We start from the raw sequence: 20056 nt of genomic DNA on the forward strand, positions 1-20056 counted from the left end.
TAAAGAGTTTACTTTGAAGCAGTGTTGAACAGTTTACTTAACAATGGAGTCTTAGCTCTTTCTTCACATGCATTTCACCCATTCAGGTGATATAATCACTGATAATATAATATCAAGGTACCAAATACAGACACTAACCCAAAGACTCTATTCAGCTTATTTTCTCCAAGAAATTCAGCTAGTGAGAATAAGTGCTATCGAAGATAACTACACAAGTACACTGATATAAATATAAGGTTACACACACACGTACACAGACATATACATATAACAAACTTAGCTGAACCATCAAGTACATCAATAGGAGAATGTTTAAAATTTGCTTTGTTCTTATAATAGATTCTCAGCAGGCTTCAAAAAGAGTAGTGTGAATCTATTCATCCTGACATAAAAAGATCCATGTGCTGTAATCATACATTTCCTTTAAATAATGTATATATGGATTCTGATAAAATTGGGGTATCTGGAAGACATGAACATAAGGTTGCCATGGAGATTTGGATTGTTGGGGAGGATATCATTTTGCATTTTATATATCTTTGTATTATTTGAAGGTTTAATCAACATGTATTACCTCAACAATTAAAATGCACCAAAGTTTTAATCAATAATTATGTTACTGCTTTCAGGTATACTTGAGTCTTTGAATGTTCACAAATTGATTATTTTTGTGTATCTGAGGTAGTTTTCTGAACTTTAAGTCATCTTAAATAATTTTTTCTCTACTTTATACCAATTTATTTGATGTGGTTTTAAATTCATTTTCAGTCCATTTATTCTTTATTTTGAGATGCTTAAATAGTGAAACGTTATTTTTAAGAAAGGGAAGTAATTTCCCGACATTTCTCAATATAAATAAATAAAAGCAGGTTAAATAAAGGCATATGTATTACATATTTTGATTGAAGACAACATTTATGTGAAGAGAGAAGGATTTAAATAGATAATCACCAAGGAGTTTAGAATTGTTAGAATGGTTCACATTGCAGGTGTTATGCTCTCATTTTACTATTTCTACAATTTTCACTTTTCTGTGATGGTGTGCATTGATATTGCAATAACAAATATAAATTAAAGACGTAAAAATAATAAGAACAATAAAATGAATGAGTGGAAAACTTTCAAAATTTGGGGATTTTTTAATTTTATTTCTAAGTCGTTGTCCGTCAACTGCATGCCTTATTTGGAAATGGTCTGATAATTTTAAAAAAGTTAACATGCTGTTCCTTATCTCACATTTTTAGCCCAGAGCATTTTAAACATCTTTCCATGACAGTACAGATAATTCTACCTTATTACTTTAAACATACTTTAATATATTCTAACATTTTAAAAATAATAACCTATTAAACTCTTAGGTATCTTATAATTGCTCACTATTATAACACTAAATCTTCTTGAATTTCTTTCTTTCCACATGTGTGTGTATTCCTGGGGAAAATTCCTATATGTTAAAATGCTTGAGCATGTTCATTTAAAATGTTGACGGGTATTTCCATATTGCTTTCACAATAGTTGTACCAATTTCTACTTCTATCAATAGTGCATGAGAAACTCTCATTCTAAGGATAATCATTTTCAATCAAGTCATTATTTTTACTCAATTGGATTTCAACCAGCCTGTTTTTTACCAAATTGCTTTTGCCTAAATCAAAGACCCTCGCTCTTGACGTTCAGAAACATCAGCCTCCTTATATCTGTTGCACTTTCAAACAATTCCCATATGCATACCACCTCCTCCTCTAATCTTTAAGAAAGCAATGCAAATTCAGTAGGTGCTTACTACATACTCATCAATCACGCAGATTACTGTTCTTTAGGAATTTCTTGTCTGATTTTATATTAAATCATTTTTATCATCAGTGCCATTGAAAAAATTACATGTCTTTTCTGGCAGTATATTTTGTCTATGTACATTATAATATAAACTCCAGTAAGTTGGAGACTTCTGCCTGCCTTGATAATTGATATACCACCAATGCTTAGAGCAGCACTTCGGTGACAGTAAGTGACCAATAAATATTTGCTGAATGAAAAGTGTAAGTTTAGCTAGTTTAAATTAATATGGGATTGAGCTCAATTTTGTCAGCCATGTAAGTTACCAGTAAGTGCCTATCCCTCATTCACTCACACCCCAAAACTTGAAAACAGGAAAATAAAAGGCCCCATCCATATTTAATTAATTAATCCATCTAGTGGCTCAGAGCTAATTTGGAAAATCATCTGAAAGAAAAAATAAAATCCCTCCCTAGCTAGCAGAACTTGGATATTACCTGATTGGGAGTATTCACATATCTTACAGGAAAATGTGTCTATCAAAGTAGTACAGTAGAAGAATTCATATAGGAGCATAGAAAAGCATATAGTCACCTTGGAAAACATGGAAAATGCCCATCCAAGTACTATCTAGGGTAGAGGATATCTCACCCATTGGACTTTGAATATTTCCAGTCCTAATGGCGGTTATTCTTGGAGCATACAGGGGGTTTAGCCAAAGACCTTTGAGTTTCCCGGTACCTTTGGCAATCTCATTCCTTAAATGAGATAGGTGCACCAAGCCATCTTAGCCTGATGGCGTTAACATTCCACCCGCCACATGTGCCCATTCTGATTCCACACGCACCAGGCAACCTGCTCATTGTGATACAGCTTCCCCGGAGGCCTGCGGGCGGGGAGGCCATGCTCCACTTCTACAAGCTGATGATTTGCTAGCATGTGGATTAATGGTTCCTGACTATGACTTTGCTCCCCATTCTGGTTTACTATGGGGAGAAAAGTTAGCTTGTTGTGAGTTACTTCAGTTAGCCTGAGACAATCTCTGGGGACTTGACCATTCCTGAACACTAGCTGAAACAGCAAAGGCCTGGGCCTCTAAATGGAGACCAGATTCTAGAAAGTGTCAACCTAATTGACTTATGACCCAATAAGTTCCTGCCTGGCTCAAAGCAGTCTTCCCTAGAAAATGCGCCAGCACTTTTGGCTTAATTTCCCCTGCCTTCTGATAAACTACTATTAAATTATAATAAGGCTTGTAAAAAGAGCTAGATAAGCTGAAAACCATATTAAATGGATTAAAATATAGTTATTTTTAGAGTTATATTTATACTCTTACTATGAAACAATCATTTATATGAAGTAATTCCTTATTGTCAAAGTTGTCTGTCAGTATCAAATAAAAATACCTTAATTTCATATATCTTATGTTTTCTAAAAAAGGAACGGAATCAAATTCACTCATTTGAACATAATGACTATTGTATTATGACACAGGTTCTTAAGCTGGCAAATGTTCCTCCTTTGTGTTAGAAATACAAACAATACCCTCCCTAATTATTGAATTTCTTAGTTACATCACCCTGTTTAAGAAACTCATATTTCATGGTTACTATGCCTCCTTCTGTGCTCTATTTAAATAACTGAAAATTACCTGAGACATAACCTTGAAAAGGAAGCAGAGTCAAACTCCTGTGTGTGATTAATTCAGTATTTTAAAAAAAGACAGACATTCTTTTCCTTCTATGTCCAACGTTCTCCAGAGTCAAACTTGAAGCAATTTCATACACTGATGGTAAAGTAAGTCAGCATGCAAATGCAAACCTATTCTTGGAAGGTTTCATTTTCTAGGCTTCATGCATTTAAAATTTGAAAGTAGTCAACACTGGGTCTGTTCTGATAGAAGTCATATCTGACTATAAAATGTTCCTTTTTGTTTTTCACACAACCCTTCAAATTAGTGAGAGATAATTTTGCATTTTACAAATCTATTCCTTACTCTTTTTGCTCACTAACACAGAAATTATAAGCTTTCCCATTTGAGTAAAATAATTAAATAGAACACTGTAAGTGCTTAATAAGTGCACAATACAAATTTCACTGAGTAGATTAATTAAATCTAGCCTCTTAAATACTGCGATAATCTAATAATATAATCAAGAAAAAAAAGATAGTTCTTGAAGAAATAACATTTACCCCAATGGGAAATGGAGCTTCATTTTCCAGCGGCGAGGTTTTTGATCTGGACCCCGGAGTTATCTTTGGAACAGTTCTTACCACAGGATTACTGGGAAGAGGCTGTAATCGAATTGGAGGCTGTGTAATTCCTGGGGCAGTGTATGGTCGAGGGGCTGTCTAGACAATTAGGGGAAAAAAATCCATTTAAATTAGTACCTTGACATGTTTCCAGAACCAATTAATAACCCAACAAATTGACTAGAGTAATTAATGGTGCCTTTTTACTGAGCAGATTAAACTTTAATTATGTCCTTCCATTATACATACCCTTATGACCTAAAGTATTTGTTAAAACATATGGTGGGGAAGTTCTCTCATAACTAAATGCCACAATTATAGAGTATTCTAGACAAAGGAGATGTTCTCTGTTAGGTTCCTGTGCTTTATTCACACGGTAAACTCACTGACAATACCTAATTTATGCTGTGCCTAGAATGGCTTTCCTCAATTAATGTTAAGTTGAATAATGGTCCTATTTTAGAGATCTAAAGGGATATGATTGGAATGGACTCATTTCTATTTAAATGTTTTCAACATAAATTCTACTGTGAGTCCTTTAAGTCTTAAGGTTAGTCCTGAAGTATAAGCAATATGATTCAAAGAGGAAAGGTAAATGCTTAACTGCAATGCATTACTATTTAATCAACCTCTTCCTTGAAATATTAGGAAAACAAAAATGAAAAATAGTAACTGGCAACTTTGGAAAACACATATTTTGCAGGCTAGGTGTTTTCCATTTGCCCCTCTTTTTTTGCCTTCTCTGCCCTGTTCTTGCATCTGGGAGTCATTTCTTTATGGACTGCACCAACTAACCTCAGGATTCAGTTAGATTTGGCCAATGAAAGGCACTGGCAGGAGATCAAAAGACAGGAGGAAATGAGATCGGGGTCTTAATTCTCCTGGACCCTTCCCACCAGGGTTGTGATGGGTCGGTTGGTCCCTCCACCAAAGTCCACAGCTCTGTCAGGAAGTCCTCTCCCACCTTACAAGTAGGAGAGGTTCTCTGTCCAAACCCTCCCTTTCCCCACTAGGCCAAGGTGGTGTGGTTTCCCACTGGGCTGACCCCAGCACGCTAAACATCCCTGGTTGTTTTTCCTTAACCCTGCCTGCATCTTTGCAAATAGTTTCTTTATTAAACCCTTCCTAATTACCCTATTTGTGTGAGCCATCTGTTTCCTGCTGAGACTCTGACTGATATACTTTCTAATCAAGAATATACTGCAGAGAATACCAAAAGTGCCAGTATGGAGCATGAATGCTGTCTTTCGCGGCACTGACAGAACATTATGAGTTTAGTATAAAGATTAGCAATGTTTCAAAAGTGGAAAAAACAAGCCCTTTGGCCCAGTTGTTCTATTATAATAAAATAGTAGAAAACCTGTTAAGAATAATAAATGCATATTTGGACAAGAGGGTGTGAGGATAGTATATAAATCACTCATAGTAAGGTTTACTACACTGACGCTAAAGAATGATGAACAGCCCGGCCAGCGTGGCTCAGTGGTTGAGCATTGACTTATGACCCAGGAGATCTCGGTTCGATTCCCGGTCAGGGCACATGCCCGGGTTGCGGGCTCGATCCCCAGTCGGGGGCGTGCAGGAGGCAGCCGATCAATGACACTCTCATCATTGATGTTTCTCTCTCTCTCTCTCTCCCTTCCTCTCTGTGAAATCAATAAAGACACATTTAAAGAAAAAAAGAAAAGAATGGTGAACAAAATATTCAACTCTGCAAAAGTATAAATACATAAAAAATGATAGGGCAGCTCCTACTACCAAAAGTTGGTCTTCGTACCATCCTGACAAGCATGTCATATGTGTTAAACCTCTGATTTTATTAAGTCAATATTTATTGAATTCCAATGATAAGCACTATGAGGAGATTCAAAAGTAATTTTTAACATCTAATGGTGACACAAGACAATTAGTGCCAAATGACCCACACAAGTACTGCCAAAGAGACAATATGACAAAATACCTGAGCACTCACAGCACTTAGAACTAAAGTTATTTGGAATAAGCCAACAAGACTTAAAAATTAAAGTTTCACAGAAGCAGTTAAATTTTATCCAAATGGATGAGCAACAGAAGAAAATGGAGGAGCAGAGGAGAGAATGGTAAATTGAAACATTTGAGTAAGAAGAGAGCCAGTCGTGGCCAAGCACGGGAAGGCGGCAAAGATAATATTCCCCAATATCTGTTTTCCTTTCTTCACTAGTAATAGAATTTTTATCAGGAAACACGGTGAACAGCCTTTATTATAAATAAAGGCTACATTTTCCAGCATCTCTTGCAATTCTGTACAGATATAAGCTCGGTTTTGGCTAATAAGATGTGAGCAGAAGTGATACATGAAACTTCCAGATCAGGCGCTTAGAGAGGAGTCTGAGTTGTTGATGGCTTTATAGAGACGGCCCACCCGCTGAGATTCACGTGTATGTGTTGGGGTGCGGAGGGCATCCTCATGTTCAAGTCATTGTCATTTTGGATCTCTGCACCCAAACCTATATCCTGACCAATACAGGAAACCAAGTGGATTGACTAGAACAGCATTAGATTTCATGAAACAGAACATAAGCCTATATGAGCCCGAAAGTGAAAGGTTGTAAAACCCACAAAGAAAAACCAAGCTAGAGGTTTCTGAACAAAAGAATCAGATCGCCCAAAAGAATTCCTTTGAATTCTGTGAAACAAATATGCCTTAAGAATCTCTCCTGTCAAATAATCCACCTGAACACAAAAACATTGACAATCTAATGCAAGAATTTAAAAAAGCAGGTTACTATAAACTAGAACATGATCAATTGGCTGTTGTGCTCTAAATTTTATTTCTCCACATTTGCATACAGATACCATTCAGTTAGATGAATGTGGCAGTCAAGTGTTTAACTGATTACACTTATCTCTAAAAACAAATCTGCACCATTCAACGAACAGCTGTGAGCTACAAACTGTTGTAGTTCACATCAAAAGCCACCTTAAATTTGCTATATTTTAAATTGTTCATAATATATTTACTTGGAATAAACACGGCACTGTAGCTTAACATTTTCAAATCTGTACCAGAATGTGAATGGAAATTGACTACCTGGTGATTATTCAGCTTAGCTGAGCATTTCTAATTCTTAGTGGAAGATCTCTGGGGGTGCATTTTCCAAGCCTGTGCAGAATTAGTTGAATGACTTTCCAGAGTTTTAATGGGAGCAATGCAGCTAAAAGCTTATATGTTATTTTGAGAGTTTACGTGCAATTAGTGACCAAACGCAATAACTATTCACTGGATGCTTTACTTATTCGCTCAAGAAAGTTAAAAGAGAAAAATCGATGGCCATACCCCCAAAGGATTATTATCTCCGTCTCAATGGCACTTGGAGGTCAGGAGTCAAATTTAAAGGCTATGTACCCAGGTTTCGAAAACAAAGAGGAGGACTTGAATTTCTGTGGAATGGAAACTGCAATTCCAAGATTGAAATAGGTATCCCTGACTGGGCAGAAGCACCACAGGGGGTAACCAAGTGCAGCACTGTGGCTTACCAGATAGAAAGGCTTCCGAAGTGCTGGTGTCAGTGTTTCCTGTAATTTTTAAATTACTTTCTCATTCCTGCCACATTAAGATCTCCTGGATGTATCATAAACTACTTATTGAGGGTGTTCAGCTGGAAAATTGAAAAGAAAGCCTTCCAAGGGTTTTTCCTCTCTGAAACAGGTGGGAAGATAGCAAACAGCCCTTGATTGTTTCTTTTGTTTCACCCAGTTTAAGCTTTTGAGAGTCTAGTGAATTTGCCACCTAATAAAAGAGTTATTTGTGTACATATGCATTTAAATGAAGCCTGGAAATATGGTAACAACAAAGGGAAAACGGTTGCTTTTCATAACTTGAGCAGTTCACCCGGAAATGTCAAAACATATTTACCTTCTGAAAAATGTCAAAGCTTAACACTATATGTGATGAAGGATGAACCTGCTTTAACAATCTGGGAAAGCACTGTGATTTCTCTACAAACATTGTGCAATCCAAAAAAATGTTCATGCTCATAAGGAAATATATTAGGCTACACAAAGCAAAAATAAAGACATAATCAAGCAATTCATTTACGGCTTATACCATCAACCTCCAGCAAATATTCTGCAAATCTTTTCTTGTGTCTATATTGTCTCAAGCAACCTTACCTTCCTTCAAGCAAATACCACCTCTAGGTTAGAAATGAATCAAACTGGAAGGAAAGGTCAGTGTGCAATTTCTTTTAATAGAATTTCTGCACATTTAATTATTTTTATCTTAGAGTGCGTGCACATACTTTTGATAAATGAAGCACAAATATAAGTATCTGGCCCCAAATGCTATAGAGTACTATTGAGTACAAGTAAGGTGAGAGTAGAGGACACAGCAAGGACAAAATGCAGAGGTCAGAAAATACAGCACAAGTTTGGAACAACTAGTGGTTCAATTTTGCTGCATTGCAGAATGCTAAAGGGTAATTGTGGGGGTAGCTGAATTGAGGTCAGATGGTTCAGGGTCTTAAATGTCAAGTGAAAGAGCCTGTGATTTTCTATAGGTGACACAAAGCAAGTGAAGGTATTTGGGCATGTAAATAACATAAGTAATCTGTACTTAAAGCAACTTAATCTAGCAGTAACAACCAAAATGAATTCGACAGGGGTTATACTGATTAGAGGTGGAGTGTTCAATAGAGACAGAGTTGAATAGATACAAGACTATGTTTTTACTCAGTAGAATCCTCAGGATTATACAGACACATACCCAGAGAGCATTCTTTCTGAGAGTAATAAGAAATTATAAATGAATTAGTTTGGGATGGTGCATGACAGAGTGTTTAGTATGACTCACCAGTGTTATTGGACTGGAACGTCTTTCATCAACCAGAACACTATGGCCACGGTTAGTCTTTGGGCCCACTGGGGGGTGGGGAGACAGGACTGGCATGTTTTTTTCTAAAGACCATCTTATGGGCTCTCCCTAGAATCAGAAAGTAATTCAACAAATTGATGCATAATTAGTAATTTAGGTTAGGTTAGTATCTACCCCATAAAAAATACTATATGACTAACAAAGTCTTTTGTCTTTACTTTCAAAATGTTCCTTCTGAGGTCGATCATGATAATCGGAAAAAGTTTCCACTTCTATAATGGGGAACTGGGTGTGGTAGTGAAAGGCAGGAAACTGAGACTGTTTTATTCAAAGAAATAGCTACAGGGGCAGTGTATCTTCGGTTTTCACAAAAATATTCATTAATCTGCTTTAAGCAGATCACTACAAAAGGATAATGCTCTTCCCCTACTCTGATCAGTAGAGACTACCAGAAAGTATTACTTTTCTACCTTAGAAAATTATTAACTAATGCCCTAAGCGAAAGGGTTGCATATTACAAGAGGCCAAAACATAGGTCTTTCACTAAGTGCAGCCATACAGTGAAAACTGTTACAAGTGAAAATCATACAAGGAGGGACTGGAGTGCCTATCACAAATCTTCCAATGCTATAACACGCCCACCTGTCTAAGTGTGACTGGAGATCTGGGTGAGAGTGGATTGCACATAGCGTCAGGCAGCACTTGTCACTCTTTATTTCCAGTAGCCATTTTCTCCCATCAACATTTCAGGAGTAAATTATAGAATCTATAACTCAGTCCTTGATGTAGGACAATATTGGCAAAGTTGAATTAACCACAAATCTCTACACACTAACTCTTCTGATCTTGAAAAATGGACCTGTCTTCTGTTAGTTAACAACACTTTTGTAACAAGATTATCTTTGACCATAATAAAATAGACAGATTTGAGACTATCAGACAAGAGGGAAAAATTACTATTTTATATGGCAAGTTATTCTACTGAATCTTTACAAATATTCGTGAGTTTGTGAAATGTCTCAGGCCTCACATTTATAATATGACACAGAAAATGAAGAACAACATGTAAGTTTGAATGGGTCAAGAAATTGAGTAAAACTGGCAACCTAAACTGGAACCTTTCAAGCATGCCTAATTGAATCTCTCGTGTCTTGATCCAAATTTATATATTTCCTAATTTCACTTCAAAGAAGGATATCAAATACAAAAACAGAAAACAAACAGGGATCATATATATATATATATTTAAATATCTTTATTGATTTCAGAGAGAGAAAGGGAGAGGGAGAGAGAGAAACATCAATGATGAGAGAGTCATTGATCGGCTGCCTCCTGCACGCCCCCTGCTGGGGATGGAGCCCACAGCCAGGACATGTGCCCTGATCAGAAACCAAATCACCATCTCTTGGATCATGGGTCAGTGCTCAACCACTGAGCCATGTTGCCAGGGCAAACAGGGAATTTTTAAATGCCTTGTACAAAATGCCTAAATCTTATTGTTTGCTAAGGTAGATTTTTCCTACCACATAGTCTCAAGAGTCACATTTGCATGAAAATGTGCCATTGGATAATTCTTAGAATTCCTTGTTTTCCATCACATTGGGAACATCATCATCTATTTTTACCTTCTTAAGACAAAAACAAAATAAAAAATCCTTTGGCCTCTAAGACATATCAGCCAAGAAAACACAAAAGCAAAATTTCAAACTTGAAAAGAATGTTTTCGAGTTTTTCTTTGAAAGGTTTCTGTCTTATGCAACTCAGTTCGCACAGGCAGCTCCTATTCTGTCATGATCTTCTGTAATTATGGTGGCCGAGCTTTAGGCTTGGTGGAACCATCATTAGACTTCAGCTATGAGTTACCCCAAAGTAAAGTGCCCCAAGGAACTTCAGTAATAGCACCACTAGCTTTCAAAATCATAAAATAATCTTATGAAGTCAAAGAGAGTTATGTGACTTCTTACCTTAAACCTCTGGATTCGCTCCTTTCTAGCTAAGGTCTCCAGTTTCTTTTTTATTTCAAGCTGATGGTAACGCTAAGCATACAGGAAAGAATGGAGGAGAGATTCATATCAATTACAGCAACACATTTTTTAGAGGAAAATAATCCTACCAGCTAACTGGAGTCTCAATTACCCCTTTTGTCACTGAGATGGAGAAGGATCACCTGCTTTAGTGTGCAAGTGGGAATATAAATTCATGCAACTCTTTGGAAAGCCAACATAACATATCTCAGGCAGGTAAAAGTGTCCTTACCCTTTAACCAATAAATTTCACTTCTAAATTTAAAAGAAAATCTGGGTTTTTTTAAAAAAATGTGTTATGCACCAAGATGCCATCTGAAAGGTTTTTGTTGCTGCTGGTAATGTTGTTCTCCTTAAAGCAAAAACTCAGAGAATGGTTAAAGAGATGGCTTAAGGTTTTGGCACATCCATGTAATGGAATAGAATATGATCATTAAAATAAGGTTATAAAGATTTTGTTTTAAAATGTAGAAAATGCATGTAATACAGAAAGAAAGAAAAAGATACAGAATTGCACAGAAATGCAATTTAATTTGTTCAAGTTCATATTGTGTGCCTGTGCCCACGCTAGGAAGGTGCTTCGTGTGCACCATCTCTTCTTGAACAACTGAAATTGCTAAGCAGTCTTATTTTACTAATGTAGAATCTGAAGCAGAAGATCATGGATTTGCCCCCAGGTCACATATCTAGTCAGTGGTTGAATTTTGGTCTGACCGTAACTTCCTATAAGTTTGTGTTGTTTGTTTGTTTTCACAAAACCATGGCCCTCTCAATATAGCATGCTTTTATTAATGTATAAATATGAATAGAGACTAAAAGGAAAGGTGAGTATGTAAACAGCAGTTTTCTCTGAGGGGAGGCGTTATATATGTGGTTATTTTCCCTTTTGATGCTTCCTTATGTTTTCCAAATTTTCTGTAATATATTAGTCATATAATTGAAAAATAAAACCCATATAAAAATAATCTGCTTATAATCCAGGTTGAAATCATTCAGACGCATTCGAGAGCCTTTTCAAAAGTGCTTTTCCTCTGTTCTTGATTGCGCCTGCTGCCCTGAGGCCCCGCACGCTCGCTGAGCAGCACACTCCCCCCTCTCTCGCCCTTTCCTGGTCTCATCCACTTACCACCCAGCTTTATTAGGTCTGATATCAACCACTTTCCATCTTCCATTTATTTCCAACTCCCTGCAGCCACCCACTCCCACCACCCCTCATTGTCCCCATGGCGGGAACCGCTTTCCCCAAGGCCACCGAAGTCTTTGTCCTCTGGGTCAAGCCGAACTTCCTTTGTCCCAGGACTCATCTTCCCCATTCTGCCACTTGCGAGACCCTGCCCTCCCAGGCGCCACTCTTTCCAACAGCCTACGCTGCTGTTCTTGATCTCTTGCGAAGCCCCCCCCCCCAGGCTGGAGACCTCAGAGCTTCTCTGGGCTCCTTCCCCTTCGCCCGCTCACTCAGGCAGCGTCAGCCCCCCCTCGCCCGTCCGTGGACAGCTGCCTCTCCCCAGTGCTTCCACCGCCGCCGCTGGCTCACACCCTTTGGCAACAGCTTCCTAATTGACCTCCCACCTCCAATCTTTTCCAGCTCATTAATCCATCTTCCACATTTTTAGCAACATCATCTTTCTAACACAGCTCTGCTCATTTATTTCACTCCCCTGCTAAAAAATGGCTCATCGCCTCATCGCCTACACTCCAAACCTAGTTTGGAAGCGAAGGCCCTCCAGAAACTGGGCCCCCACTTATTGGAGAGTGTCCCTCCCTCCCTCTTTTTCAACCAACCCACTGTGCAGTCTGGCCTCAGCGAGCTTTCCTTTCCACCCACAATGCCCTTTCGCACGTCTGTAACCTCGCTCTGTGCAATGCCTTTCTCGCGGCTTCATGCGATGTCTCATTCAGCTTTCAAGGTCCAGTTCAAATAGCAGGACCTCTGCGCAGCTTCCCCTGCCTCTCACAGACGCAAGTCACCAACCCCTTCTTTTCTGAAATCAGTCTGTTAGCTCCTTTCTTCTAGCATTTGATCACTTTCTAGTGGTTTTTGGGGTTTTTTTTAAATTATATCTCACAGCTATACATCACATGGCCTCATAATGGTATATAGTAAGCCTGCAATTAATGTTTGTTGCATGAATACATGAATATTAATGGCACAACATTAGTAAACAACATCAGCTTAAACTGAATGTGAGACAAATGTGGCAATTTAGAAATATTCTATTTGTTAATTAATTTGTATATTACAATTATATGTTACATTTTACCATTTATCTAAGATATTTATTCCAAACTTTAAGAGTACAAAAAGATGCTTAAATATTAGCATATTCACCAGTTATAATGTGTCAGTTATATGAAAGTTTAGAAAACCAAATTTCAATGATCAAGGCTAATACAGAACTTGGTTTAAAGCCAGGAATAGATTAATTTTACACTGTACTATTTCTTAAACACTAGTTATATAATTGCAACTAATACTTTTACAATCAAGTGAATTTGGGGGCCATAAACAATGATTCTGTGTAATTCATGCACCTGATATAAGCACAGCATGAATTCCTAAATGAACAGACCCCATACACCTTGAGTGAACACACTTGCTCAGTATAATGGTAGCATAATTTTCAGTGGCACTAAACTTAGTATTGGTTTACTGATGATTCTACAGTTGTTCATAAATGTTTACTGCACCCACAGGTCAACGGTTTTATGAGCCAAGTTTTCTGAGTTATTGCTGCATGTTCAAGCCAAGAAGTGACATGCTTTTTCACAGAGATTAAAATGGCGCTGATGCTTGAAACTACAAATTTCATGGAGCAAGGCTAAAATAATTTATCAAGTTAGCTAGATATCCTACTAAAAATGCCATGTCAGATTTAAAAAAATGTGGTTGATACTTAGATTGTAAATCCATGCTGACCAATGTGGCCTGAAGTAGGAGGGACAGCAGATGTTTCAATGCCTATTCCTTGAAATTTAGCATACGGCTGAGCTTCAGAGCCTTAGAAGAATAACAAATCTGAAATATTTCATGGCGGTGGAATTACTGATATTTAAACAGATGTCACTTTTTTTTTTTTAGCAAATGGAAATTGAGGTACAGATGGTGAGGGCTGGTATGTTTTAGAGTAGCCATTATGGATTAAAAATCTACACTTGTTAAATTAAGTATCATGAAGTATATGATGGTGTCCATATTTTTCTCAAACTGAAATGGAGAAAAGCTTACCTTGGTCTGTTGACTCCTTGCTATCTAGAGAGATATAGAGCATTTCTCAGGTTACCTTGTTCCATTCTTTTTTAATGAAATACAAGAATACCTCTACCTCTGGATGCAGAAGTATTATTAATTATCATATTAGAAAACATCAGTTATAAAGAAAATAATAGCAAATACTTGTACCTCCATATCAAGAACCTTATGGAAAATAGCCTGGGCTAAGCACTCCCGGATATATTTCTGATGATCCCTCTTCATGATATTTAGTTTGTATTCTTTTTCAGAAAGTATTCTTCCACTTCTTGTGATCTGAAATGAATAAATAAGACAGACACAGAAATACAAAGCAGAAAATGTAGTTAGTCACCAAAAAGGAGGAGAGAGAGAGAGGGAGCGTCTCCTAAGCCTAAAGGAGTATACTACTGCGGTTGATAATATTTCATTTTAATAAATATTCCATAAGGCAAAACAAGAGAAAGGCAGTCTTATATACCCATCACCGGGAACACACACACAGGTTTTCCTTAGAGTAGCAATTTGCCTTGATGGAACCCAGGTGTTCTTTTCATTTCTTTTTTTGCACACATTGGGAGGAAGGGGTCTGGGGCTACCTTGAAACAATGAGTTAGGAGCAGTGATCGCAGGACTGATGATCTCACAGGAAATATACTTGGAAGGACAAAGCAGGTAAGCTACAGAGGCGCTCATCAGTTTGTTTGTTTTTAAAATGATTGGTTTTATTTCTTTGTTTTCACACTGCGTTTTATTCTTCCACTCTCCTGCCCAGAATATAATACTATTTGCTGTGATTCAGATTTTTTTTAGATTATGCAGTGCCGCAGATATATAGTATTCCAGGCTGGTTTCGATTGGCATCATTGCAAGTCCCAAGAGTGGAAGTCTCAGTTTTTCTATTTACCATTGACCCTTAAACAACATTGCGTTTAGGGGGTATCCATCCCCACGCAGTTGAAAATCTGCATATAACTTTTGAATCCTCAAAAACTTAGTTGTCCTTCAGTATCTGTGGGGAATTGGTTCCAGGACCCCTGATGATACCAAAATTCATGGATGTTCAAGTCCCCTATACAAAATGGTGTAAATCAACGCATACGGTTGGCCTTCAGCATCCACAGATCAAAAACAATACAGGTATTTATTGAAAAAAATCCACACACAAGTGGACCCATGCAGTTCAAACCTGTGTTATGTCATTCAAGGGTCAAGTGTACTTGTTTTTCTTTTCTTTTAATCCTTCCTGTGGGCACATATTTTGTATTTTTCTTTATGTTCTATAAACAACAGGTGTTATTTTTCCTGGATTGTTCATCTTTCATTCCACTTAATGAAGCCTGCTCTTCTTTTCAGGTCTCGTCTACCCACATGTTTCTCAATTTTGATCACTGCAGGATTTTTTAACACTGTTGTTGTGACATATTGGAGTGTTGTGAATAAATTGTGCTACAGCGATTGCCTATCGATAACCTTTTTTGTGAATACACTTTCCAATGAAAGAAAGGAGTGTAGTATAGAAACTGTGCTTAGAATTACAACTCAGCCACAGTCTTCAAAATATGTTGTCCATGGAATATCATGTCATGTGCTCTAACTGGAAAAATATGTTGAGAATGTGCTGTACTGGCCCTCCCTCTGCAGTTGACATATGTCATTGTGTCATTGTTCTCTCTCCCCTGGGAGCTGTCTGGTCTCTCCAACTAGACTGGAAGTGCCTACAGGGCAAAAATTCTTAAACTTGAGTCTGTGTCATAATCACCTAGAAGGCAACTGAAAAACAGATTGGGATGTTGACGGGGATTACATGAAATCTGTATATTGCTTTGGAGTCATATGACCATTTTAATTTGGTACAGCCACTAGGGAAAACAGTATGGAGGTTCCTCAAAATTAAGAATGGTGTTACTATATGATCCAACAATCCCTCTTTTGGTTCAATTCCTGGTCAGAGCACATGCCAGGGTGCAGGCTCTATCCCCGGTAGGGGCCGTGCAGGGGGTATCGCTGCGGACCAATGTTTCATTCTCACATCAATGTTTCTTTTTTTCCCTTCCTCTCTCTCTAAAATCAATAAAAACATTTTTTTAAAAAAGCAAACAAAGTCACAGGCAACAGTAAGGTGGTTACCAGAGGGGAAGGGATGGGGGGAGATAGAAGAGAGTAAAGAGGGTCAAATATATGGTGACGGAAAGAGACTTCACTTTTGGGTGATGAATGCACAATGCAATATACAGATGATGTACTATAGAATTCTACACTTGAAACCTATATGATTTTATTAACCAACGTCACCCCCAATAAATTTAATTTTTAAAAAATTAATTGGCCTCACCCCATAGCTTCTGACTCCTTAGGTCTTGGGTGGGGCTCTAAAATTTGCATTTTGAAAGACTACTCTACAGAAAGAGCTGTATCTTCCTTGAGCTGCCATGCACCTAACCAATGTTCAATAAAGTGCTTGTTAATGATGTTGATAAGTAAATGCCAAGTCCTTCCTATTTACACATGAAGCTCACATATTGTTACCCAAAGAAGTAATGTTAATAGTAACCACAATAATTACAACAACCATTTATTACACATCTCTAATTGACACAACAATCCTGAGGGCTGGGTATCATTATCTTTATTTTACAACTGAGAAAGCTGGAGGCAACAAAATTAAGTGATTTCCTAAAGTCTGTGTCTTATAAATGACAGAGCCACCTTTCAGCCTGGTCTGTCTGATAACAAAGATACCCAGGAGGCAGAAAGCAAGAGCTCTGAGACCTACCAGGCCAGAGTGCCAAGCACATAAACAACAATCGCAGCACCATAGCAACAATAGTTAAGGAAAACCACTGTATTTTAAGAAGGTAAACACCAGACTCTTTAGTCACACTTTCTATAACCACGCCCATTTCTTTCAGCAGAAAGCTAGAGTATTTTTAAATGGTGTTCACATTACATTTAGAGGAATGGGATTTTTTGTGGAAATGATAGGTTTGGAGCTAGCAAAACACATTAATATATCAATAAACCACCCTAGAAAATGAAAGTGTTTTTAAAAATTCGAGCCCTAGCAGGTTTGGTTCAGTGGTTAGAGTGTCACCCACAGACTGAAGGGTCTCGGGTTCGATTCCTGTCAAGGGCACATACCCCAAAGATTGTAGGCTCAATCCCAGACCTGGATCAGGGCACAGGGGGCAACCAATCTATGTGTCTCTTTCACATCGCTGTCTCTCTCTCTCTCCACTCACTCTGAAAAGCAATGGAAAAAAATATCCTCAGGTGAAGATTAAAAAAAACAAAACAAAAGTTCGAAGAGGAATTTGAACTGTTTATGTCTTCCACACCAGATTCCGTGATCATTAAAAACATAATTTTTCCTAAAGACAGAAATGTCCTCTCTCTCCTTAATCCTTAATAGTTCTTGGCCTATAAACTGTGTTCAATAGGTGTGTTGAATACATGAATGAATAGACAAAGAAGTGAAATATGCTGTTGAAAACTCAGGGTTTTGATTGATAACTTATAAATTGCCTTAGCAGTCACTGTGACCTCCTTTCCTATCTTTTGAAACACAGCCTCAACAAGATAAATCAAAACTTTGGAAAGGAAGTAATTTTTCTGAAATGGGGGGTGGAGGGAGATGTCCCTAATTAGTTTGAAGAGAAAATCAGAAAAGGGAGGGAATTATTGGACTTAATGAAACAAAAGGATAGGTAGAAAGTAAACCAAATCTTACCAGCCCTGATCTTAAGAGATGCCGCCTTATCCTTGTATTGTTAAAATATCCAGCCAGGTGTTTGTCAGTAAGGCTATTATATGCTGCAAGTAATCTGAAACAGAAAATTGAAACCATTAAGGTTTTATAAAGTGTTGCTTGATAACCAAGGTAATTCTTGACTTTCTCATCTCCAAACTGTGCATGATCTTACTCTTCCAGCCAGTCACCCATGGATGTGTTTAATAAACAGGTACTATTGAGCACCTACTGTTTTCTAGGTTTGATGATAAAAACTGGGAGATAGTCCTGATGTTGTTTATCCTGAAGACAAGTATGAAAATCAGACATGAACAATTAAATTGTCATAAAAAATCCAACAATAGAAATATGCAAAATGTCATGGGGACACAGAGCAGGAGAGCACTAGTCATCAGGAATGTCTTCACGGAGGAAGCCTGATGGAGAAGTTGGGGGTCCTTCAGGGGACGCTTCTTTCTCCCATTACATCCTAAACTCTAACTCAAACTATCCTGCACTTACTCAACATGTTCTTTCATGTCTTCTGGACACAATGCACAGTCCTCCATTGCAAAGGACTTTCCCTTACCTGTGGCTAGCGGCCAACACCTGCGATTCACAAGCATCTCTTCTCCCTGGAAACACTTCCTGGAACACACTGGGTGGGCTACCCTACCTTCCACGCCACTCACCTATACCCCTGAGTTGCATTACATGTCACACAATATGCTATTATTTACTTTTTAGTCTCTTCTGCCCAATTTCAAGGCCAAGATGGTGCATCATTCTTGGTATCCCTATTGATTATTTATTGTGTACCTAAAAAATGATGTGTTCAGTAAGTGAAGGCACAATTTTGTTTCGGACTTATTCTTACTGGTATAAATTTCTATCTACATTTAAGCCCAGCAGTTTAGAAGTCTTAATTTTCTCATATATATCCAGACAATTTCATTAATTCCACATCCAGAGCCAAAATATAATCATTGATCACTTTTGATTTTTAAGGTCTTTCATTTTAACACATTGTATGCGGGAAACGTATTTATACATTTTACTTTGACTGGTAGTAGAGCACGCGATAAAAACTACCCGCAAACAATGTGTTAAGAGCTAAAAGAGGGCAAACTGGCTCCTTGATTACATGCTCTACCTTGGTTGGTAGTCAATCTAAGACTATAAATAAGTTTGAAGCTATTTTTCTAAGTTTAAACCTGTACTTTATTAAATATTATTACCTGACAAAAGCACAGACACATGTATATACATGTATGTATACATGAATGTATACATGTATGCAGATATGTGCATCCACGTATATACACATGAGTGAGAGACAAAGAAAGATAGGCAGAGAAAAAGAGCACACAAGCCTAAACACAACTAACATAAAGCTGTCTTTAAAAAAATACATTTGCTATTACCTGTAAAAAAGATTTACAATCTGTACATTTTATAAGCAGCTGATGCTTAACTTATTCCAAGACTAGAACACAGACTCATAGAGAATCGAGTAAATGTCATTAGCAACACTTTTTTTAGCTGTTTGCACGGCATTAATTACACGGAGACGGTACTGTGACCTTTTCCTATCTCTTTTCTCTTTAACGCCCGTCTCAGGGAAGTTCCATGCTGTCAGATGGTAAGGAAATTTTAATTTTGTGCACAAAAGAGACTGAAAAGCAGCTACAAAGCCCAGAAGCCAAGGTGCCACATGAGGGTTGTAGACATGTGAACAAGTGTGGAAACCATTATTTCACTGGGTTTATGTAAAAAGACAGCCCAAGGGCTTCAGTAAAGCACATACAAAACTAGCTCAGATAATGCTTTGAAACCTTCTTTTAAATGAACTGTCTTGGTGTCCTATAGTTCATCAAAGGTTTCCTGTCTCCAAAAGGTCAACATTGTATCCCTTACCCTTTCTGAATCTCAGAATATCTATTCAGCAACTCATTTCAGAAAGGTGAGCAGGTGTCTCTCAGTCTTAACAATCATGATTCCACAGTTCACAGATTCTTAAGATAAATCATTAGACTGATATCACATATAGCCTTTTGTCTGTTTTTCAGGCTCCAGTTCAAAAAAAAAAAAAAAAAAAAAAGTGGTTTTGGAATAGCTGTGAGTGCTAAAGCCCTGATTAAATGAAGTAGGGTCAAAAAGATGGGATAACATGGACCTCAATTTCCCTACTG

General features: G+C 37.6%; 1 protein-coding gene across 1 annotated transcript in view; it reads right to left on the reverse strand.

Moving 5' to 3' along the window:
• The window catches only part of ERICH3 (glutamate rich 3), a 98051-nt gene that overhangs the window by 62118 nt on the left and 15877 nt on the right, over window positions 1–20056 (reverse strand). The window contains exons 2-6 of the mRNA XM_081145369.1: window positions 17865–17958; window positions 14306–14431; window positions 10846–10917; window positions 8861–8989; window positions 3970–4128 (exon numbers count right to left, since the gene is read on the reverse strand). Of these exons, the coding sequence (XP_081001495.1) occupies window positions 3970–4128; window positions 8861–8989; window positions 10846–10917; window positions 14306–14431; window positions 17865–17958 (580 nt within the window). The remainder of the gene's footprint in view (window positions 1–3969; window positions 4129–8860; window positions 8990–10845; window positions 10918–14305; window positions 14432–17864; window positions 17959–20056) is intronic.

The sequence above is a fragment of the Miniopterus schreibersii genome (assembly GCF_964146895.1).
Source record: "Miniopterus schreibersii genome assembly, chromosome: 8".
In the NCBI taxonomy this organism is placed as follows: domain Eukaryota; kingdom Metazoa; phylum Chordata; class Mammalia; order Chiroptera; family Miniopteridae; genus Miniopterus; species Miniopterus schreibersii.